This window comes from Martes martes (assembly GCF_963455335.1).
Source record: "Martes martes genome assembly, chromosome: 3".
Lineage (NCBI taxonomy): Eukaryota > Metazoa > Chordata > Mammalia > Carnivora > Mustelidae > Martes > Martes martes.
Window position 1 is genome coordinate 75,283,120 of NC_137890.1, and position 19,543 is coordinate 75,302,662.

General features: G+C 38.0%; 1 protein-coding gene across 2 annotated transcripts in view; it reads left to right on the plus strand.

The window, feature by feature from the left end:
• The window catches only part of USP12 (ubiquitin specific peptidase 12), a 101,106-nt gene that overhangs the window by 35,944 nt on the left and 45,619 nt on the right, over positions 1 to 19,543 (plus strand). The window contains exon 2 of one of the 2 annotated variants that reach the window (XM_080799872.1): positions 17,827 to 17,907. In XM_080799872.1, the coding sequence (XP_080655998.1) occupies positions 17,827 to 17,907 (81 nt within the window). Of the gene's footprint in view, positions 1 to 17,826; positions 17,908 to 19,543 lie in introns of those variants that run through there. The other variant, XM_080799873.1, reaches the window with a different exon arrangement.

A 19,543-nucleotide genomic window follows, 5' to 3' on the forward strand; every position in this document is an offset into this window, starting at 1 on the left:
GGCATTTGGAGTTGTTTCTACCTTCTGGCTATCACAAATAATGCTGCTGTGAACACTGACATATGTGTATCTCTTTGACTTCCTGGTTTCAGATCTTCTAGATATATACCTAGGACTGAAATTATTGAGCCAAATGGTTATACCGTATTTGACTTTTTGAGGAACCACTGAGTCTCCGAATATCTTCATCATGACTTGTTATTTTATTTTATTTTATTTTTTTTTGTCTTGATTCTAGCCATCCTGATGGGTGTTGAAGTGTAGTACCTTGTGATTTTGATTTGCATTTGCCTGAGGAGTAATGATATTAAGCATCTTTTCATGTACTTATCTGCCAGCTGGTTTGTCTTTTTGTTTTTGTTTTTTTTAAGAGAGGAGAGAGGGTGGGGCAAAAGAAGAGAGAGAATCGTTTCGTTTCTTTTTTTTTTCTTTAAAGATTTATTTATTTATTAATTTAGAGAAAGCAGGGGGCAGGGGCGGGGGGGGGCGGGGATCTTAAGCAGATTCCATCCCCAGTGCGAGCCTGATGGGCGCTCAATCTCATGACCCTGAGATTATGACCTGAGCCAAAATCGAGAGTTGGATGCCTCACTGCCTGAGCTACCCAGGCACCGCCCCCAGTTGTCATTTTTTTCTTGAATTGTGGAAGTTCTTTATATATTCTGGATTTTAATCCCACTTGGTCATGATTAAGGAGGCTTTTAATGTGTTGCTGAATTTGGTTTGCTAATATTTCGTTGAGTATTTTTTCATCTCCATTCATAAGGAATAATAATTGGTGTGTAGTTTCCTTATAGTGTCTTAGTCTGGCTTCAGTGTCAGGGTAATGCTGGCCTCATAAAATGAATTAGGAAGTGTTCCTTCTTCTTCAGTTTTTTGAAAGTTTAAGAAAGGTGTTAATTCTTGTTTAAATGTTTGATAGAATTCACCAGTGGAGACATCTGGTGCTGGACTTTTCTTTGTCGAGAGGTTTTCAGTTACTGACTCAGTCTCCTAACTTGTTTTAAGTCTTCCAATTTTTAATTTTTTTTCTTGAGTCAGTTGGCAGCTTGTATTTTTAGGAATTTGTCCATTTCGTCTGGATTTTGCAATTGGTTGGCATACGGTTGTTGGTCATGATATTTTCTTACAATGTTTTTATTTCTGTCATGTTGGTAGTAATATTCTCTCTTTTCTGATTTTATTAATTTGAATCTTTAATCTTCATTAGTCTGGCTAGAGGTTTGTCAAATGTGTTGATCTTTCCAAAGAATCATTTGGTTTTGTTGATTTTCTCTATTCTTTTAACTTCTGTTTCATTTATCTACATGTGAATCTTCACTTGATCTTAGCCAAAAGGCCGAGAAGTGATGTGAATCTTTATTATTTCCTTCCTTCTGCTAGCTTTGTGGGTCAGATTGCTCTTCTTTTTCTACTTTCTGAAGCTGGACAGTAAGCTCTTTCTACATTGTTAATGTTGGCTTATCTGGATCTAAATTTTTCTCTGAGTCTTGCTTTTGCTGTATCTCATTTGCTAACACATGTATTGTGTTTTTGTTTTCTTTCATCTTAAGATATTTTCTAATTCCCTTTGGTTTCTTCTTTACCTCTTGGTTGTTTAAGAATATGTTGTTTAATTTCCACATACTAGTGAGTTTTTCAGTTTTCCTTGTTTTATCAGTTTGTAGTCTTATTACAGTGTGGTCAGAAAAGACACTTTGTATGGTTTCAGCCTTTTAAAATTAATTAAGGCTTGCTTTATGGTCTAATGTAGTATATTCTGGAGAATCTTCTGACTGGACTTGAGAAGAATGTATATTCTGTGGTTGGGTGGAGTGTTCCATTTATGTCTGTTAGGTTTATTTGGTTAACACTGTTGTTGAAGTCCTGTTTCCTCCTTGAGTTTCTGTCTGGTGGTTTTATCTATATTGAATGAGAATATTGAGTTATCCATCTATTGTACAACTGCCCCTTTCCCTTCAATTTTGTCAGTTTTTAAAATTGATTTTTTTAATTGAGGTAGGATTGGCCTGTAACTTACAGGTATACAACATAATGATTTGATGTTCATTGTGAAGTAGTCATCACAGTAAGTGTAGTTTCTATTTGTCTTCATAAAGGATTACAAAAGAATTTTTTTGTGTGTTAAGAACTTTCAAGATCTGTTCTCAGCAACTTTCAGATATGCAGTTTAATATTTTTGACTTAGTCATCATGAGATACATTACATTTCCATAACTTACTTATTTTATTGATCCTCTTCACCCATTTTACCCATCCCCCCACCACCACTACTGGCAGTCTCCAGTCTGTTATCTGTGTCTGTGAGTTTTGTTTTGTTTTGTTTTGCTTTATTTTTTTCTCAGCTCGACATAAAAGTGAAATCATGTGGTATTTGCCTTACTCTATTTGACTTATTTTACTTAGCGTAATAATCTCGAGGTCCATCCATGTGTTACAAATGACAAGATTTCATTCTTTTTTATGGGTGTGTGTGTGTGTGTGTGTGTTGTTAATTTGGTTCTTATATCGGCAATGCTGGCCTTGGAAGATGGGTTTGGCAGTTTGGGAAGAGTTTGAGAAGGCTAGGTATTGAATATTCTTCGAATGTTTGGTAGAATTTCCCAGTGAAGTACATCTGATCCTGGACTTTTGCTTGTTGGGAGGATTTTGATTATTGATTCAGTATCCTTACAAGTAGTCAGTCTTCTCAGACTTCCTGTTTGTTCAGGATACTGTCTTGGAAGATTGTATGTTTCCAGGAATTTATTCTAGGTTGTCTAATTCTAGGTTGTCTAATTCTTTGGCATATAATTGTTGATAATAGTCTCTTAGATCCTTTGTATTTCTTTGGTATCATTTGTAACTTCTTTTTCATTTCTAATTTTATTTATATGAGCTCTGCCTCTGTTCTTAGTGAGTCTAAAGCATTGTCAGTTTTTATATATCTTTTCAAGGAAAAGAGACTCTTCATTTCATTGATAATTTTCTAATTTTTTGTCTCTATTTTATTTCTGCTATTATTTATATATATTTTTTTCCTACTATCTTTGGCCTTAGTTTTTCCTTTTCTAGTTACTTTAAGTATAAAGTTAGATTGCGTATTTGAGATTTTTCTTGTTTCTTGAATTAGACCTGTATTGCTGTCATCTTACCTCTTAGAACTGCTTTTGCTCCATCCCATAGATTTTGGTGTGTTGTATTTCCAATTTAATTTGTTTCAAGGTATGTTTTTAAATTTTTTTCTTTTGATTTCTTCATTGACCCATTTGTTGTTCAGGAACTTGTTTTTATCTCCATGTATTTGTGATATTTTGGTTTTGTTTTCTTATAATTGCTCTCCAGTCACACTGTTATGGTTGGAAAAAAATACTTGATATGATTTCAGTTTTCTTACATTAATTATTAAGACTTGTTTTGTGGTTAACATCTTGTTTTGGAGACTGTTTCGTGAATACTTGGAAAAAATGTCTATTCTGCTTTTGGATAGAATGTTCTGTATGTGTTTATTAAGTTCATCTAATCTAACGTGTTGATCAGGCTGTTATTTCCTTACTGTTTTTCCTTTTTTTTTTGGTCTGGGTTATCTATCCATTGATGTAAATGGAATATTAAAGTCCTTCATTATCATATTGCTGTCAGTTTCTCCCTTTAGGTTTGTTAATATTAGCCTTATATATTTAGGTACTCCTGTGTTGGGTCCATAAATATTTCCAAATGTTGTATTTTCTTGTTGGATTGATTTCTTTATTATTATGTAATATCTGGTCCCTGTGTTAAAAGGCTATTTTGCTTGATACCCCACCTACCTTTTGGTTTTCATTTGTATGGTATATATATTTTCATCCCTTCACTTTCATTGTATGGTCTTATGTCTGAAGTGAATGTCTTTAGGCAGCATATACATAGGTCGTGTGTGTGTGTGTGTGTGTGTGTGTGTTTAATTCTTTCATCACTCTGTCTTTTGGTTGGAGAATTTTGGCCATTTATATTTAAAGTAACTAGTGGTAGGTATGTACTTATTGCCATTTTGTAAATTGTTTTTTGGGTGTTTTGTACCTCCTCATTTCTTTCTATGTTTTTTTGTTCTCTTCCCTGTTTTGATGACTTTCTGTAGTGTTATGCTTAGAATACTTTCCCATTATCTTTTGTGTACCTACTGTAGGTTTTTGCTTCACTTTTACCTGAGACTCACTTGTAAGAGCCCATATATAGAACAGTCTGTTTTAAAGGTAACGGGAAGTTAGTTTTGAATGCATTCTAAAGCTGCAATTTTTACTTCTTCTCCCCTGTGTTTTATATTTTTGATATCACATTTTACATCTTTTTATTTTGTGTATTGTTTAACTATTGAAGTTTTATTTAATTTTTACTACTTCTTTTAATCTTATACTAGCTTTATAAGTGATCATTCCACTACTTTTATTGTTTATTTACTTTTACCAGTAAGATTTTTACTTTACTATGTTTTCTTGTTACTAATTAGTGCCTTTCCACTCCTCCACCCTCCATCTTGAAGAAGTCCTTTTAACAGTTCTTGTAAGGTTCATTTAGTAATAAATTCCTTTAGCTATTGCTTGTTTGAAAGACTCTTATCTCTCCTTGAGTTCTAGATGATAACCTTGTTGGATAGAGTTCTTGGTTGAAACTTTTTTTCCTTTCAGCACTTCGAATATATCATTCCAATCCCTCTGGCCTGCAAATAAATCTCCTTCACATGGTTTAGGTGTTTTTCAATCTGCTGCTTTTGCCCTGGGTCTGGGAATGAGTGAGTCTGCACACAATCCCTCTAAGAGCAGAGTCTTTGTTTCCTACAGCCCTATTTTTCTTCTGAATGTAAGCCGCACTGGTTTTCCAAACCAGATGTTTTAAAGGTTTGTCTCTCTGGTACAGGTCCCAAGGGCTCAGGTGCTTGAAGGAAAGCTCCATATTTGTGAGATCCCTCTCAGCTCCTTCTGATTGTGGATCATTACACCAGGGGTGGGGTTTTTGAAAGATAGTGTCTCTGCCTCTCTTTCCCATGTTGACGTGGCCTTTTTATTCTCTGTTGTGGAGGATTTGTTCAGCTAATTTTCAGCCCCCCCCCCCAATTGTTGCATATTAGCTGTAGGTAGGTTTTGTCTATGGAAGGAAGTGAGTTCAGGATTCTCCCACTAGACCATCTTCAATTGTCTCAGTTTTGTCAGTTGTTGGTTGGTGCTTGTTAAGTTGTCTTGATGGATTAAATTTTTTTATTAGTATGTAATGTTCTTTGTCTCTTATCTTCCCCTCCCCCCCTAGCTTTACTGAGATATCAACATATGACATATGGAAGTTTAAGGTGGTGATATGATACCTGTGTGTATTGCAAAATGATTACCACCTTAAGATTAGTTACCACCTCCCACTCCGCACATAATTGCCATTTGTGTGTGTGTGTGTGTGTGTTGATAACATTTAAGATCTACTTTCTTAGATCTTTCAAATATATAATACAGTATTGTCCTAAGTTTTTTGGGGTATATTTCACACACAATGTTACATTGGTTTCAGGCATACATATAACTTTTTTTGACTTAAAAATCTATCTTGTCTGATAATAGCTTCCTTCCCTCTGGCCCTTTTTTAGTTACCATTTGCTTAGAATATCTTTTTACATTCTTTTACTTTCGATCTCTTGGTGTCTGTTTATCTAAAATGAGTCTGTTGCAGACATCCTATAGTTAGATCATTTTTTGTTGTTGTTGTTAAGACTTTATTTACTTGAGAGAGAGAGAGCATGAGAAGGGGAAGGGTCAGGGGGAGAAGCAGACTCCTTGCAGAGCAGGGAGTCTGATGTGGGATTCGATCCCAGGACTCCAGGATCATGACCTGAACTGAAGGCAGTTGCTTAACCAACTGAGTCACTCAGGTGCCCTTAGATCATGTTTTTATCTTTTCTGCCAATCTACGAATTAGAGAGCTGAATCCGTTTGCATTGAAAAGTAATTGCTGATAAGGAAGGAATTCTGCATTTAGGTATTTGTTTTCTGTGTGGTTTGTTTCATTTTTTTTATTGTTCTTTAATCTCTCTGGTAGTGCCTTTTTGGTATTTACTGCATTTCTTTTAATGTACCATTTTGATTCCCTTCTTTTCTGTATATTCTTTTGTTTTTTCTTAGTTTTATTGAGTGTCAGAATTAGTGTCTTAAATTTATAACAACTTAGTTTGAATAGCAGTTCAGTTCAGTTTCAGGAGTACACAAACATTCTATGCCTGTACATCCCTGTCCCTCCACCTTTATATAGTTGTCACAGACTACATCTGTACATTGTGCACATCTTAACACAAATCTGTATTTATTGTTTAATGTGTTTTTTAAATCCTATATGAAGAAAAGGGGAGTTTAAAGCAAAAGTACAGTAATACTGGCCAGTGTTCTTTATTTCATTATATGGCTTTGAGTGATTCCCTAGGCCCCCCTCCCCCCATCTTCGCCTGAAGGATTCCTTTTAGTATTTTCTTGGAGGTCAGGTCTACTAGTAATGAATCCCCTTTAGGCCTGTCTTGGAATGTCCTAATTCTTCATTCCTGAAAGACAGTCTGCAGTTATAGAATTGTTCAACGCTTTTTCTTTTTCAGCACTTTAAAACCTGTCATCTCTCTGCTGAAAAAGCTGCTCCTAATCTTACTGTGGATCCCTTGTATGTGATGAGTTGTTTCTGTCTTGCTGATTTTAAGTTTTTTCTGTCTTTGTCCTTTGGCAGTTTGATTGTAATGTGTGGATTTCTTTGAGGTTTTCCTGCTTGGAATTTGTTGAATTCCTTGGATATGTGGATTCAGGCCTTTCATCAAATTTGGGAGGTTTGGGGCCGTTATTATCTTCAGATTTTTTTTTTTTTTTTTTAACTGCTTGCTTCTTTTCCCCCACCCCTTTTGTCTTTGGGGATTCTCCTGATGTACATGTTGATATGTTTGATGGTGTCCCATAGGGCCCTCAGTTGATTTTTCTGTAATCTTTTTTAATTGGCTCTTCAGCCTGGATAATTTTAATTTCTTTATTCATACAGCATTCTCTTGATATCCTTTATTAGTTCTTTGGGCATACTGAAGACCATTGATTTAACACCTTAGTAATTCCGACATCTAGCATTCCTCAGGGATAGTTTTTGTCAAATTCTCTTTCTCCTCTCAAAGTGCTATGGTTTCCTGTTTCTTTGTATGTTTTGTAACTTTTAAAAAAAACATTTTTATTTATTTATTTGACAGAGAGAGACACAGTGAGAGAGGGAACACAAGAAGGGGGAGTGGGAGAGGGAAAAGCAGGCTTCCTGCTGAACAGAGAGCCTGATATGGGGCTTGATCCCAGGGCCAAAGGCAGATGCTTAACAACTGAGCCACCCAGGCATCCCGTTTTATACTTTTTTGTTGAGAACTGGACCATTTGAATATTACGGTGTGGAGACTTGGGAATCAGATTCTCCCCTTTCTCAGTGATTGCTGTTGAGGGTTGCTGTCATCTCTTTGTGTGGTGACTTTTCCAAAATGACTTTTGCAAAACCTGTATTCTTTGCTTTGTGTGGTTACTGCAGTTTCTTTTACGTTATCTGTGGTCAGCTTGTGACCTGGCAGAGATTTACTTAAATGTCTAGGTCTTCCCTCCCACCACCCAAAAAATCCAGAAAGGGAAGTTCATGCAGCCCAGGAGGGTGGAAACAAATGCAGGTGTCTCTGTTGTTTCCCTAGGCTGCCTCCAGTATGATAAGATATATAACCCTAATGTTAGGAGGGCAAGGTCCCCCTTGCCCACACTGGCACCAGCCAGTGCTCAACACTGGGCTGTGAGGCAGAGGGACAGGGGCTGTTTGCTGGTTCATGCACTCTACTCTCTGACCTGGGTTGAGTAGCCTCTGTCTTCAGCAGCCACTCCTCTGGTTGGTGTAAATGCTCTGAAATAGTTGATTCTCATGGGTTTTCCAGCTTAATGATTTTGTGGAGGTACTGACCCCTGGAGCTTCAATTTTCTGTGACGTCACTCCACCCATGGTTTTATTTTGGACATGCTGTGGTGGCAGCTGCAGTCAGTTCCTGTCTGTGTTTGACAAAACTATTTAAGTTTGATGATATTTTTACTTTTTATTAGAGTGAGCAGGAGTACATTTAGCCTCTAGAATCTGGAGTATGAACTCTGTTGTAGTAACAGTAACTCAGGAAATAATTTTTATTTCCCTTCAATTTAATAATACCTTGTATCTATATAGTGATTTTCATCACAGGAATGTGACAGGCTTTACAAATAGATCATTATTTGTAAAAATAGAAGTGTTCACGTTTTTATAAGTGGAAAAGAACTGAACATGTGTTTTCTGATTGAGCGTTATCATACAGTCAGTTATCCTAGTCACGTGTCCAAAGTTGGCCTAGTACCGGTCCAGGGCTCCTTATTTTTAATAGAGCAAAATATTCTGTTCTATTATTTGGTAAAGTAGAATAGAAAAATGATAAAAAGAATATGGTAGAGCTTAAAGTAATGTCACATTTCTTGTTCTTTGTTTGACCATAGTAGGTGAATCTCCACAGAGCGGCTGTAAAAACCAAATCTTAACCTTTTTTGTCATAAGTAAGGTGCCATTAAGGGAGTTCAGGTATGGTTATGTTTTAAATATGTACCTGTCCATGTTGTATAATTTTCTCAGGAAAGTTTTTTTGGTATTGATATAAATAGGACTTGTAAAATGCAGTGTACTCACTCAAATTAAGCATGCCATTATGTGAAGCTTGGTCATATTTGAGAATTTTCTTTTTGATGTTCTTGTTAAGCTGACTGGAGGCTTGGCAGAGTAATTCATGCTAAGCCCAGTGTCACCACCATAACTTTCTGACAGAGGTGAATTAATGAGAGTGTTTTCAGTAACTCATTGTCTCTTGAACACTTAGAGATTAAAGACATGGGTTTTTGTTGTTGTTGTTGTTGTTGGCACCAAGTCAGTGTTATTACTTTCTCATTCTTTGACTGATTTAAAAGATTTAAAAGTGAATCTGAATCTTATTTTATTCTTTACATATAAATATTCTCTACAAATAACACATTTAGTTGTGAATTATATAGCTAATCATTTCACTGAAGATGTTAGATCAAGTAATATAGAGATCATAGCTTTTAACATCTAATAGGAATATTGAGGTTCTAATGGATATGTGAACTTCTGGAGGTGAAAATTATCTGTCTAATGTTTTTGGTTTGGTCATTTATCATTGAATTATAATGATTCAGATATGTAACTTGCTTAGCTTCTGTTTCTTACATGGTGTGTTTGTGTATAACTGTTAGGTGGAAAGGATTATATAAGTGCAGGTCTGAGTAAATTGAAATTTGTAGTCATTTGGTCAGTGATTAATCATAGAATTGAATTTTCCTTAGTTGCTTAGGTGGAGGATGTTACCTGTGTAACTTACATGTCGCGTATATGCCCCTGTGGCAGCTGCTGATGAAGGGGGTAAGCTGCTTTAATTTCTTTTGAAAAGAACTATATTCTTGAAAACTTTGAAAACTTGCCAGAAGTCTTCCCTGCTGGGTTGAAGATTTTTGGGGTGCTGTGGAAGATGGAAGTGGGAGGTACACATGAACATGTACACATGCACCATTGGGTAAAAAGTTTATATGGCTTCTCCTTCTCCATGGAACTTACAAAGAGAGCTTCAGAAGACCTGTGATGGTAACAGAGGCCAGAGCCCTTCGGGAGTGTGATTGATTTACAGAGGTTGATAATTGGTTGTATAGTAGTTCAGAGATACGAAGGTGTTTTGAGTTCTCCATTTGTGTTGGAGACCATCCCACCCTCTCTGTGTGTACCATTTATACCATGTGATGTCTTGCCAGGGTTGGCTTTGCTTTGTGCCGATCTCGGATTCTCAGACAGTACTTGCCACCCTCTGTGACATGCTTTGAGGGTGCCTTGCCACTCTTAGGCCTGGCCCAATCTTAAGAAGCCCACGTACTTTCTGTGGAGCACGTTTTTTTCTTTGATGGCCGAGTTAAAACCAGAGGAGGCCACTGTCGAGGTCCTAGACCAAGATTCTTAGAATGACGGTGCACCAGTGTGGAGCCTCCAAATACTTTCTCAGTTATTTTGGCAATATCCGTCTCTTGGGGGGTTGATCTGAAGGTGGGACTAAGAAGGAGTAAAGAAACTATTGGTTTAGTGCCTACTGTGCCAGACATTGTTCTCAATATTCTATACAGTTTTTAGAAACAGGCCATAATAAGTAAGGGTTTCGTCCGCCCTGTTTTCCACATTTGGAAATTGGAGCACAAGGGTGTGAACTGTTTTGCCCTAAGTTCACACTGTGATTGTGAATCCATGTTGCTGCTGTCTTAGAATTATAATATTTTAGATTTGCAGTAGATGCTGTAAATCTGGTCTCTCTTATCTTGCTGATGAGAAAAGCAAGGCGGAGTGATTCTGGTCGGTGACACTGTGGTTAGCTCCTACTAGGCCAGGAAGGCAGGCCTCCTGCTTACAGGCCATTACTCAGTCCATGGTGCAGCCAGCGTTTGGAATGGTTAAGTGTCTACTCATGTTCTCTGGGCTCTTGTTTCACCAGCCTGTAAAGCTAGAATGGAAGTACCTCTGAAGAAAAATTCAAGGCTTGGCTCTTTTAGTTACATCTCTTTATGAAGCCTTTCTCCAATTCTGCAGCTCCCAGAGTCATTCCTGTCCTGACAGCCTATAGTACATTCTGTATACTAACATAATTTGACATTTGTTTTCCCCTCTGTAACTTTAAATTTATTTGTAATCATTTTCTATCTGGTGTCATGAAAAACCAATTTTTATTCACTGTATACTCCTCAATTGGATCATGACTTTGGATCATGAATCATCACGATTCTTTCTTACCCTTTTAAATCTTTGGTAGCACCGTATATATCAAAACTTCTTTTATTTAAACTCACAAGCGAGGGGTGCCTAGGTGGCTCAGTCAGTTAAGCATCTGCCTTCTGCTTGGGTCATGATCCCAGGGTCCTGGGATTGAGCCGCACATCAGGCTCCCTGCTGAGCAGGGAGTCTACTTCTCCTTCTCTCTTCCTTTCTGCTGTCTTTCTCAAATAAATAAAATCTTAAAAAAGATAAAAAAATTAACTCACAGTGGAAATAGGTTTTACAGTTAGACCTAATATACACATACATGATTATTAGAACAAAAGTTTCACACACCATTGTTCACTCATAAAGAGATGTACCATGACCTCTTCTGTTTTACTGAAAAAGCAAATGGTAGATCCAAATGGTAGAGACATTGATCTCACTGTCCACTAAATGGGTATTATAATTTGACAATCACGTTCTACAACTTTTCGCACAGGACTGGGGAGAAAGTAGATACTCAGATACTTGGTGAATTTCACCTTTTATGAAGGACTGTTTTGAGATGATTTTTATGATGCCTGTGAAAAAGATTTTTTTTTAATACAGATTTTTGTTGTCCCTGATACAGTTTCAGGGACACAGTATCTTCCAGGAGAGCAGGTGTGGGCTTTCAGCCTTCCGTTCTTTTCCGTTCTCTTGGTTAAAATATTTGCTTCTTGTATCTTCTCTATTTTAGATTCATCCTTTCACTGCTCAAATTCGCTTTGTCTCTGTTGTGTTCATATCCTCATATGGGCTCTTCCTGTGCCTTTAGAATTCTTCCTAATTTTACCAAGGTCACTTGATTGTCTCCTCTTTGGGAAGCCTTTCCTGCCTGTTTTGGCAGTTCTCCTTTGGTTACTGACCTGGTGTGACCCTTCGGTGTTACACTCGGAATGATAAACACTGGATTCAAAGATATGATTTGAAACATAAGAGTGGGAAAAATGTATTTTATCCTGTTTGTTTTAAACAGAAAGTTGTCTGGGAACTAATTGTTCACTGCAACTGTTTAGTATAAAAAAAAAAGGAAGTATTCTTGATAAGTATATTTTCTAGGTAGTAGATATTCACCTTTTTACAATTTACCGTTTTTTTATTTCTTGCTCGAATGTATTGTGTTGTCTTGTGTCTTTCTCATAATGGCAGAGTGGAGGGTGGTCAGAGAGGGTGTGGTTTCCGTGATTGAACATGTAAAAATTATTTAATCAGAAACAGCCTCCCCCCGGGTTCTTTTGTTTTTTCCTTTTTGCAGGTGGTATCTTCAGAATGATAGATCAAAGACAGCCTTATGGAACTTACTCTTCTTTTATTTGGATGGTTATTTTTTGGCATGATAAAGAAACATTGCTTAGCTTTCTAAGAATTCATAGTAGGCAGGTTGAAGGAGGCACTTACTCCACGACCTGCAAATTCTTGGAATGGATGACTGTTTCTGGGGATCTAATAATATATCCTACCTTTTATTCAGAACTTGATGTTTGGTCTTTAATAGACTCTCCAAACTTTTTTCCTTAATGTCTTAATGAGATCAGAAGAACCAGTAGATTCACACATTGCTAGACACATGGGGATGGGAGGTACTGTAGATTTTGAGGTCTTACATATGAGATAACCAAGGTCCAGAGAGAGAAGCATTTTGCCTCAAGTTGTTTCAGCTAGTTAGTGACAAGGCCAGGACCAGAGAGACCCAAGTCTGTACCTTTCCTAGGTCAGTGCCGTAATAGTGTACCGTGGTCTTGCTGCAGCAGCTCTCCAACTGATCCAGCCCATTCTTCCATGAAATATTTTCTGTAAAACAACATTTCCTATTTTTAATAAAAATGTTAGTTTGAATTTCTAGCATTATATTGACAAAAAAATACTACCCAGGGAACCTGGGTGGCTTAGTCAGTTAGGTGTCCAACTCTTAAGTCTCAGTTCAGGTCTTGATCTCAGGGTCATGAGTTCAAGCCCCACTTCAGGCTCCATTTAAGAAAAAGAAAAAATTGGGTGCCTGGGTGGCTCAGTGGGTTAAAGCCTCTGCCTTCAGCTCAGGTCATGATCCCAGGGTCCTGGGATCGAGTCCCGCATCGGGCTCTCTGCAGGGAGCCTGCTTCCTCCTCTCTCTCTGCCTGCTTCTCTGCCTATTTGTGATCTCTGTCTGTCAAATAAATAAATAAAATCTTAAAAAAAATAAAAAAAGAAAAAAATATTACTTACTATTAACCTGGACTCTTAGGTCTAGCCGTTGAGTTTTTTCTCTTTTCTGATTAATTATTAAGATTTTCTCTTCTTGGGGGGTAGTACAGGGATTTTCTGTAAAGATATGCCCCACATGTGCATAGTCTCCCTCATTATCAGCGTCCCCCGCCAGACTGGTACTTTTTGACATAACGGATGAACTGCACTGAAACATTGTAATCACCCAAAGTCCAAGTTTATGATACTGTTTACTTTTGGTATACAGTCTAAACAAACGTATAATGACCTAGTCATCATTACAGTATTATACGGAATATTGTCAGTGCCCTAAAAATCCTCTGTGCTCTGCCTATTCATCCATCCTTCTGCCCAACTTCCAATTTTTTTACTGCTTTCTTTAGTTACCATTGAGTTTTTAGTTTCAGTTATTGTAACCTTTATATTTAGAAGTTGATTCAGTTCTTTGAAAAAAAGCCTGCATCAGCTTTGAGTCTGATCTCTGTTCTTATAATCAAGCAATTGTTATTTCTTGGCATGTATTAAGCGTTTGTTTTGTATCCTGTCTGAAATAGTTCTGGTATTTAGTATTTTAAGAGTCTAATTCTGTTGTCTGTGTTTCTGCTGGCTTTATTCATAGCGCTTTATTTTCTTGTTTTGTGTATGTGTATGAGTTTTGATTGTGAACTCAAATCTCTTGGAGTTTTTTTTGTGGGGTGGACTAACTTAAGCTCCCAGAGTGAACTTGTAATTCTGCTGGTTGCCAGGTGAAGAGGGCACCATCAACTCAGGGTCTCTTTGAATTACATTATCTGCTTGAGTGGTTTGGTTTAAGATCATACAGCTTGTGTGGATTTGGGTTACAGTCTTTCATGAGGGTCAACTTGGGGTTATGAATTTTTGGAAGCTATCCTCCACCCCCAGTGCCACGCACGTGTCACGCATGTTTCCTTCCTGCCTCTTGTGGTACAGGATTATTTCTTGCTCCTCCTGACGTGAGGATCAGCCCTTTTAGAATCTTAGTGTCACGCTCAGGTCTTTTGTTGGCCTTCCTGTCATCCCAAGTTTTAGGTTTCCCTGCACTCTCTTTCATTCAGCTGTCAGAAAAGAGTATAAAGGTCACTAGTGTTGACACATACCCTCACTGTAAAATCTCTCTTTGGCATTGGCCTGTCTCCCAGGGTTCTCCAATCATTTTGTTTTTTGTTTTCTGCGGATTCCTCATTTTCTCACCAGCTCAGTAAATTACTAATTTTTTAATACTAAAATTCATCCACCTCACTGTTCTCATCAGGAGGGTCATGAATACCTCATTGCTTCTTTATGATGAATTCTGTAGTAATAGGTACTGACTCTAAAGTAATCTTTTGTGTAAGTTACAAAAATGGAGACAACAATCAGAAAAGAATGTCTTCTTCCTTCTCTGTGTGTCATGTACTCGTACAGTAAGAAGAATCCTGATACCTATGAAAGCTTTAGAGCAGAAATTCTAATCTGAGCATGCCAACATTTCTTTCCTTTATTCTGGGAAAACATCACTGATGCAATAAACCACTGTTAATTGTAGTGGGATCATATTTCTCAAGTGTTGTAAGGATGGAGAATTATTCAGAGCTATTATTACTGAATATTGACTTGTTCTAGGTTCAGTTTAAACCTTGGGGTTGCTGGTTGACCATTATTTGACATGATAGGGTTTGTCAACCTTCAGCAACATCCTCAAGGGATGATGTTGAGAACTCTTTTGAGGATACTAAAAATTCTACAGCAAACTTTTGGATTGGTGGCTCTTTCTCCCCAGCTATACCGAACTCTAGTGTTGAAAACCAGTCATCAGAAACTGAATTACTTAGTCTCCTCTTTGCATTTGTAGTTAGCATTCAGGTAGAGGTAGAGATATGTACTCTGATTGTTTCTGCAGAGAAAATCTTGAGTTCATGCCGTAAGACTATCCTGCACATTCACAGAATCTGCATTATACAGCATCATTATCATGGTAAGGTATATGTTACTATGCTGTCCTTTAATTTAGAACTGTCATAAAGTAAATTCCATTCTCTCTTTGAACTTTCCATTTGGATCTGCTCCCCCTATTCCATTTGTCACTCTGATTTTTCTCTTCTGAACTGTATTGTTTGGTATGTATTATTAGTTGGCTTGGCCCTCCATGGAGTTTTGTGTTGGTATAGTAAATGTTCTCAGAAATGTTGGTAAAAGTGATTGGTGATGGTAGAAATGTTGAGTTGGAAATTACCTAGTCTTAATTTTCTAAACAGGCTTAGCTGTGAAAACCTTAATTTGAGTAAAGGAGTACTCGAACACCCAACAGATAAACTGGGAGCTGGGGTTTTTGAAAATCAGTGAGGAGATGGACCCTTTTATCTCGCAAATGAAGCTTCATAAATCCAGAAAGGTTCAATGGCTATGGTTTATGGCTGTTTCCATTTTATCACATTTAGCATCCTCTTCCCAGATCTCTGATTGGATTGTGGTTTTGCTTTATTGTCAGCCTTTCCAGAGTACAGTGACTGTACCTCTGGGCAGCTTGGTGGAATTGGCCAGAGTGAGGAAATCCATTTTTTTTAATGGTAGCTACCTTATTTATTTATTTTTTTTAAGCTATCTCATTTTTCTTCTGACTTGTTTTCTTCTCTGTTGCATGGAGCAGATATTTATTATCATTACCGGCTAATGAGAGTAACTTTCTCCCTCCCCCCCCCGCCCCCGAATTTGAAGGGAAGGCAAAGAAGGGAACCAATATTTATGGGACACTGCTGGATGCTTTTATAGAGGTTTAAATTCCTTTCATTGTAGCTATCCTCTGAAGTAGTTGGTGACATTTTCCTTTCGTAGTTAAGGAAACCGAGGTGCAGAGAAGCTAATAACTTGATTCATAGTGAGACTTACCTTGAGGATGCAGGACAGCTGGAGGATTTTCTAAGCAGGCATGAAAATCTGTGCTGGAGGGGCGGGAATAAGTGGATCCTCTGGCATGGTTCGAATACACGGTCTGTGGTGTGTGATTGGCATTACACTGGAGGGAGAGTGTTCATGTGTTACTGTGTTCATCCCAAGGGCCAGAAATGCTTTCCTGAGTTACATGTACTGGCATTTTACTGTTCCACATAAAAAGATGTAATAAGGTTGTATTTTGGGTAATAGAATCTTTCTTCTTTTTTCTCCTCCTTCCCCTGCCTTCTCCCCTGCCCTTCTGTTTTGTGGGGAAGGGGTTATACTTACTTGAATAAACTAGTATTAGTTCTTATAGTAGGTGGTAAACATCTGGGCTTATTGATTTTTTCAACATATTTGAGGAAATTTTATGACCTGATAACTTGTGCTGGCGGGGATGGGGAGAGGGGCTTCCAGCATTCACACCAAGACAGATTTGTTCAGTAGATCTTGTAGTTGCTGAAATATTTGAATTTGATGTTGTTCTAAAACAGTGGATGGCCATATTAGAAGTAAATGGTATCTGTAAACTAGCAATTATATGAAGGTTTTGTAGAAAGCCTAAAATAAGTCCTAAATTAAAAAAAAAAATAAAGGCACTGTCATGTTTATATACAAGTGCTGGAGGGCTGGAAGATATTAAAGGAAATGTCTTGTTTTGGTAGAATTTGACCACCAATCCACCAGGTCCCTTTAATCAGTACTTGCAATCAGGAAGTTGAGGATGTGTCATCTAACAGAGGTTGCGCCTCCCAAGTCCAGGAATGGAGCTCAGTCAGGAAACAACAGGGATGGGCTTCTGGGCACAGAGGTAGCGTTAACCTCGAGTCCGTGCCTCGGAGGAGGCATAGCATGTGTGTTGTCTTGTGTGCAACTTTGCCAAGTGGTGTTCAGGTATTTTGTGAGTCATACCGTATCAGTTTTATGTAGGTGGTGGTATGTTTTCTTGGGAATTTTCAAGTAGCCGTATCTAGAGTTGGGTTTTCAGCATTGCTGTCGTTTCCCTTCCAGCTATGTTTGGAGTCCGTTTAGTGGCATGTGCCACTACATAGGGACACCCTGCCCCCAATCTCCCCCCCCCACCTTTTCAGGGACCTCAGTGCACAGAGTCAGTCATATTCCCGAGACTGTGACACTCAATTGTTGTCTGGGCGCAGGGCCCTTTTTTTTGTTGCGTTTCATTTTATTTTTTCCCTTTTTTATCCCTCATCCTCAATGCCATGTCCCAGTCCTCTTTCAGCACCCACTCAAGTATGTTTCATGTATGTTCTTCAGCCCATTTGCCATCTGCTATTTTTTATACATGTGTTAATCTCATTTCTTTCTTTAACGTTATCTTTTTGAGAAATGGTCATGCTTTTGTATGTAAATCTAGTTCCATGATTCTGACTCTGCTACGTAGTAGGATGGTTGGCAGTTGCGCAGTCATCAGTGCCATTTCACACAACGTTCTTGTCATTTGGGATCCGTGTAGGGATTTTCAGGTATATCGCTCCAAAGAATTGTTAGGTTATTGAATATCTGCATATTTGGTTTCAGCTCTTCTGTTACAGTACATGGTACATCAGGGGCTTTAATCCATTACCCAGAAAATAGTAACACATTACAAATAGAATTTCTTGATCCATGCTTTGGTTTCCTGAGGAAGTTCTTGTGAACTAGTTTTTAGTCATATTATTAAAATCCTTTACTCTTCACTATCATCCTTTATTTTCCAGTAATGTTAGGGAGTCAAAGGGAACATAGTTTTTAAAGGAATTCTCTGTAATGCCTATATAACTGTGAAAACTTAATGAAAATACTACAGATACTAAGATTTCTGCTTTTGTTTTTGTTTTTTTATAGGGCGCCAATGCCTCGGCATTAGAGAAAGAGATTGGTCCAGAACAGTTTCCAGTCAATGAGCACTATTTTGGATTAGTCAATGTAAGTATCCATTGATACTCAGCCTTCACCAGTACCTTTGGAAATAGTTTTAAAAATGATGCGTGCATCTCATCATTTATTAAAGGAAAGTTGTTTATTTGCATCACTAGGCTTAAGGCCAAGAAACTTGATTTGAAATTCTTTTTAATGAAAGGGAAACAAAGTTGTCCAAGGTCTTAAGAGTTTTAAAATTTTTTTAAATTTTTCCCATTTTGTGTCAGAATTTTTCATAACTTAAATTTTGTATGGCTTACACCAAATGATCTCTTGATTCTTTGAGAATCCTTTAAATGCCTAAATATAAGTGGTCCAAATGTACAGGTATAATAAACTTTTGTAAATGCCTCCCTGTGTCTGTAAAGTATTTGTCAACTTCTGGCAGTATTTAACTAGTATAGATATACAAGGGCAAAATACAAGTAAAGGGTACATTCCCCAGCCTTGTGGAGGTAATTCTAGTAATTATGCATTACTAAAACTTTGGAAGAACTTTTTTTTAGAATTTTTAACTCTTTTCTGAGTCATCACACACCACAAATCTGTGTTGTAGGGTACTGTTAGGTGGGTCCGTGGTGAGTGTTTTACACTGTAGAGAGAGGTGGTAATACGGGTGACAAAGAAGGTTCCATTGAACACACCTGTGTGTCACTGAACACTAGTATGTAATTGTGATGTATGAGGTGGATTTCTTGTGTGATTTGAAGAAAGCATTTAAAGTGCTGTGGGTGTTTCTTTTTGCTTTGGGAGTCCCCTCGTGGGTGTGAAGCTTGTGACAGAATCAGCAGTCCCCACTCCACAGTGCCCTCTCCCCAGAGGAGGCTGGCCATTTTTTCCTGGAATTTACCCCTGTATTCTAAATCAGGTGCCTATGCTGCTATTAGAAACAGTCCATTCGGGCGCCTGGGTCATTAAGCGTCTGCCTTTGGCTCAGGTTGTGATCTCAGTGTCCTGGGATTGAGCCCTGAATCGGGCACCCTGCTTGGCAGGAAGCCTGTTTCTCCTTCTCCCACTCCCCTTGCTTATGTTCCCTCTCTCATTCTCTCTCTCTCTGTCAAATAAATAAATCTTTAAAAACAAAAACAAAACAGTTCATTGACTTTCTGTTACGGTAGGTAAGAAACTTTGCCCTCTTCTAGCACCATCCCTGCCCATTCTCTGGTATGGAATTCACCACTGCTTTATTTTTCCATGTTCTTAATTTTCATTTATTCTTCCCCAAGTCTTCAGCAGCGCTAACAAATGCAAAAAGACTTCCTCAGTACCAGTTTGCACTGCGTCATCCCCAGAACGTTGACATCCCTCTGGAGCCCTGTCATCCCGTCGTGTGGCTTCTGCCTCCTTCTTTTCCCTTCATCCCAGACATCCCTTCGCTTCTCTCCTTCCCTAGATCGCCTCTTCTGCTTGGGTTTTTCCCTGCTTTGTGGAACATGTTCTGTAGTAGCTTCTTCAGGGAGTGTGCACAGGAGGTAACTTTGAGATCTTGTGTATTTAAGAATGTTTTGGTTATTGTCAAAACTAGATGGAGATCCTAAATTACAACCTTCCTTTAGAATTGTAAGGGGTTGCTCTGTGGCCTTCTGGCTTCCGTTGACATCGGCAGGGCTGATGCCCTTCTGATTCTTCATCTCTTCTGTGT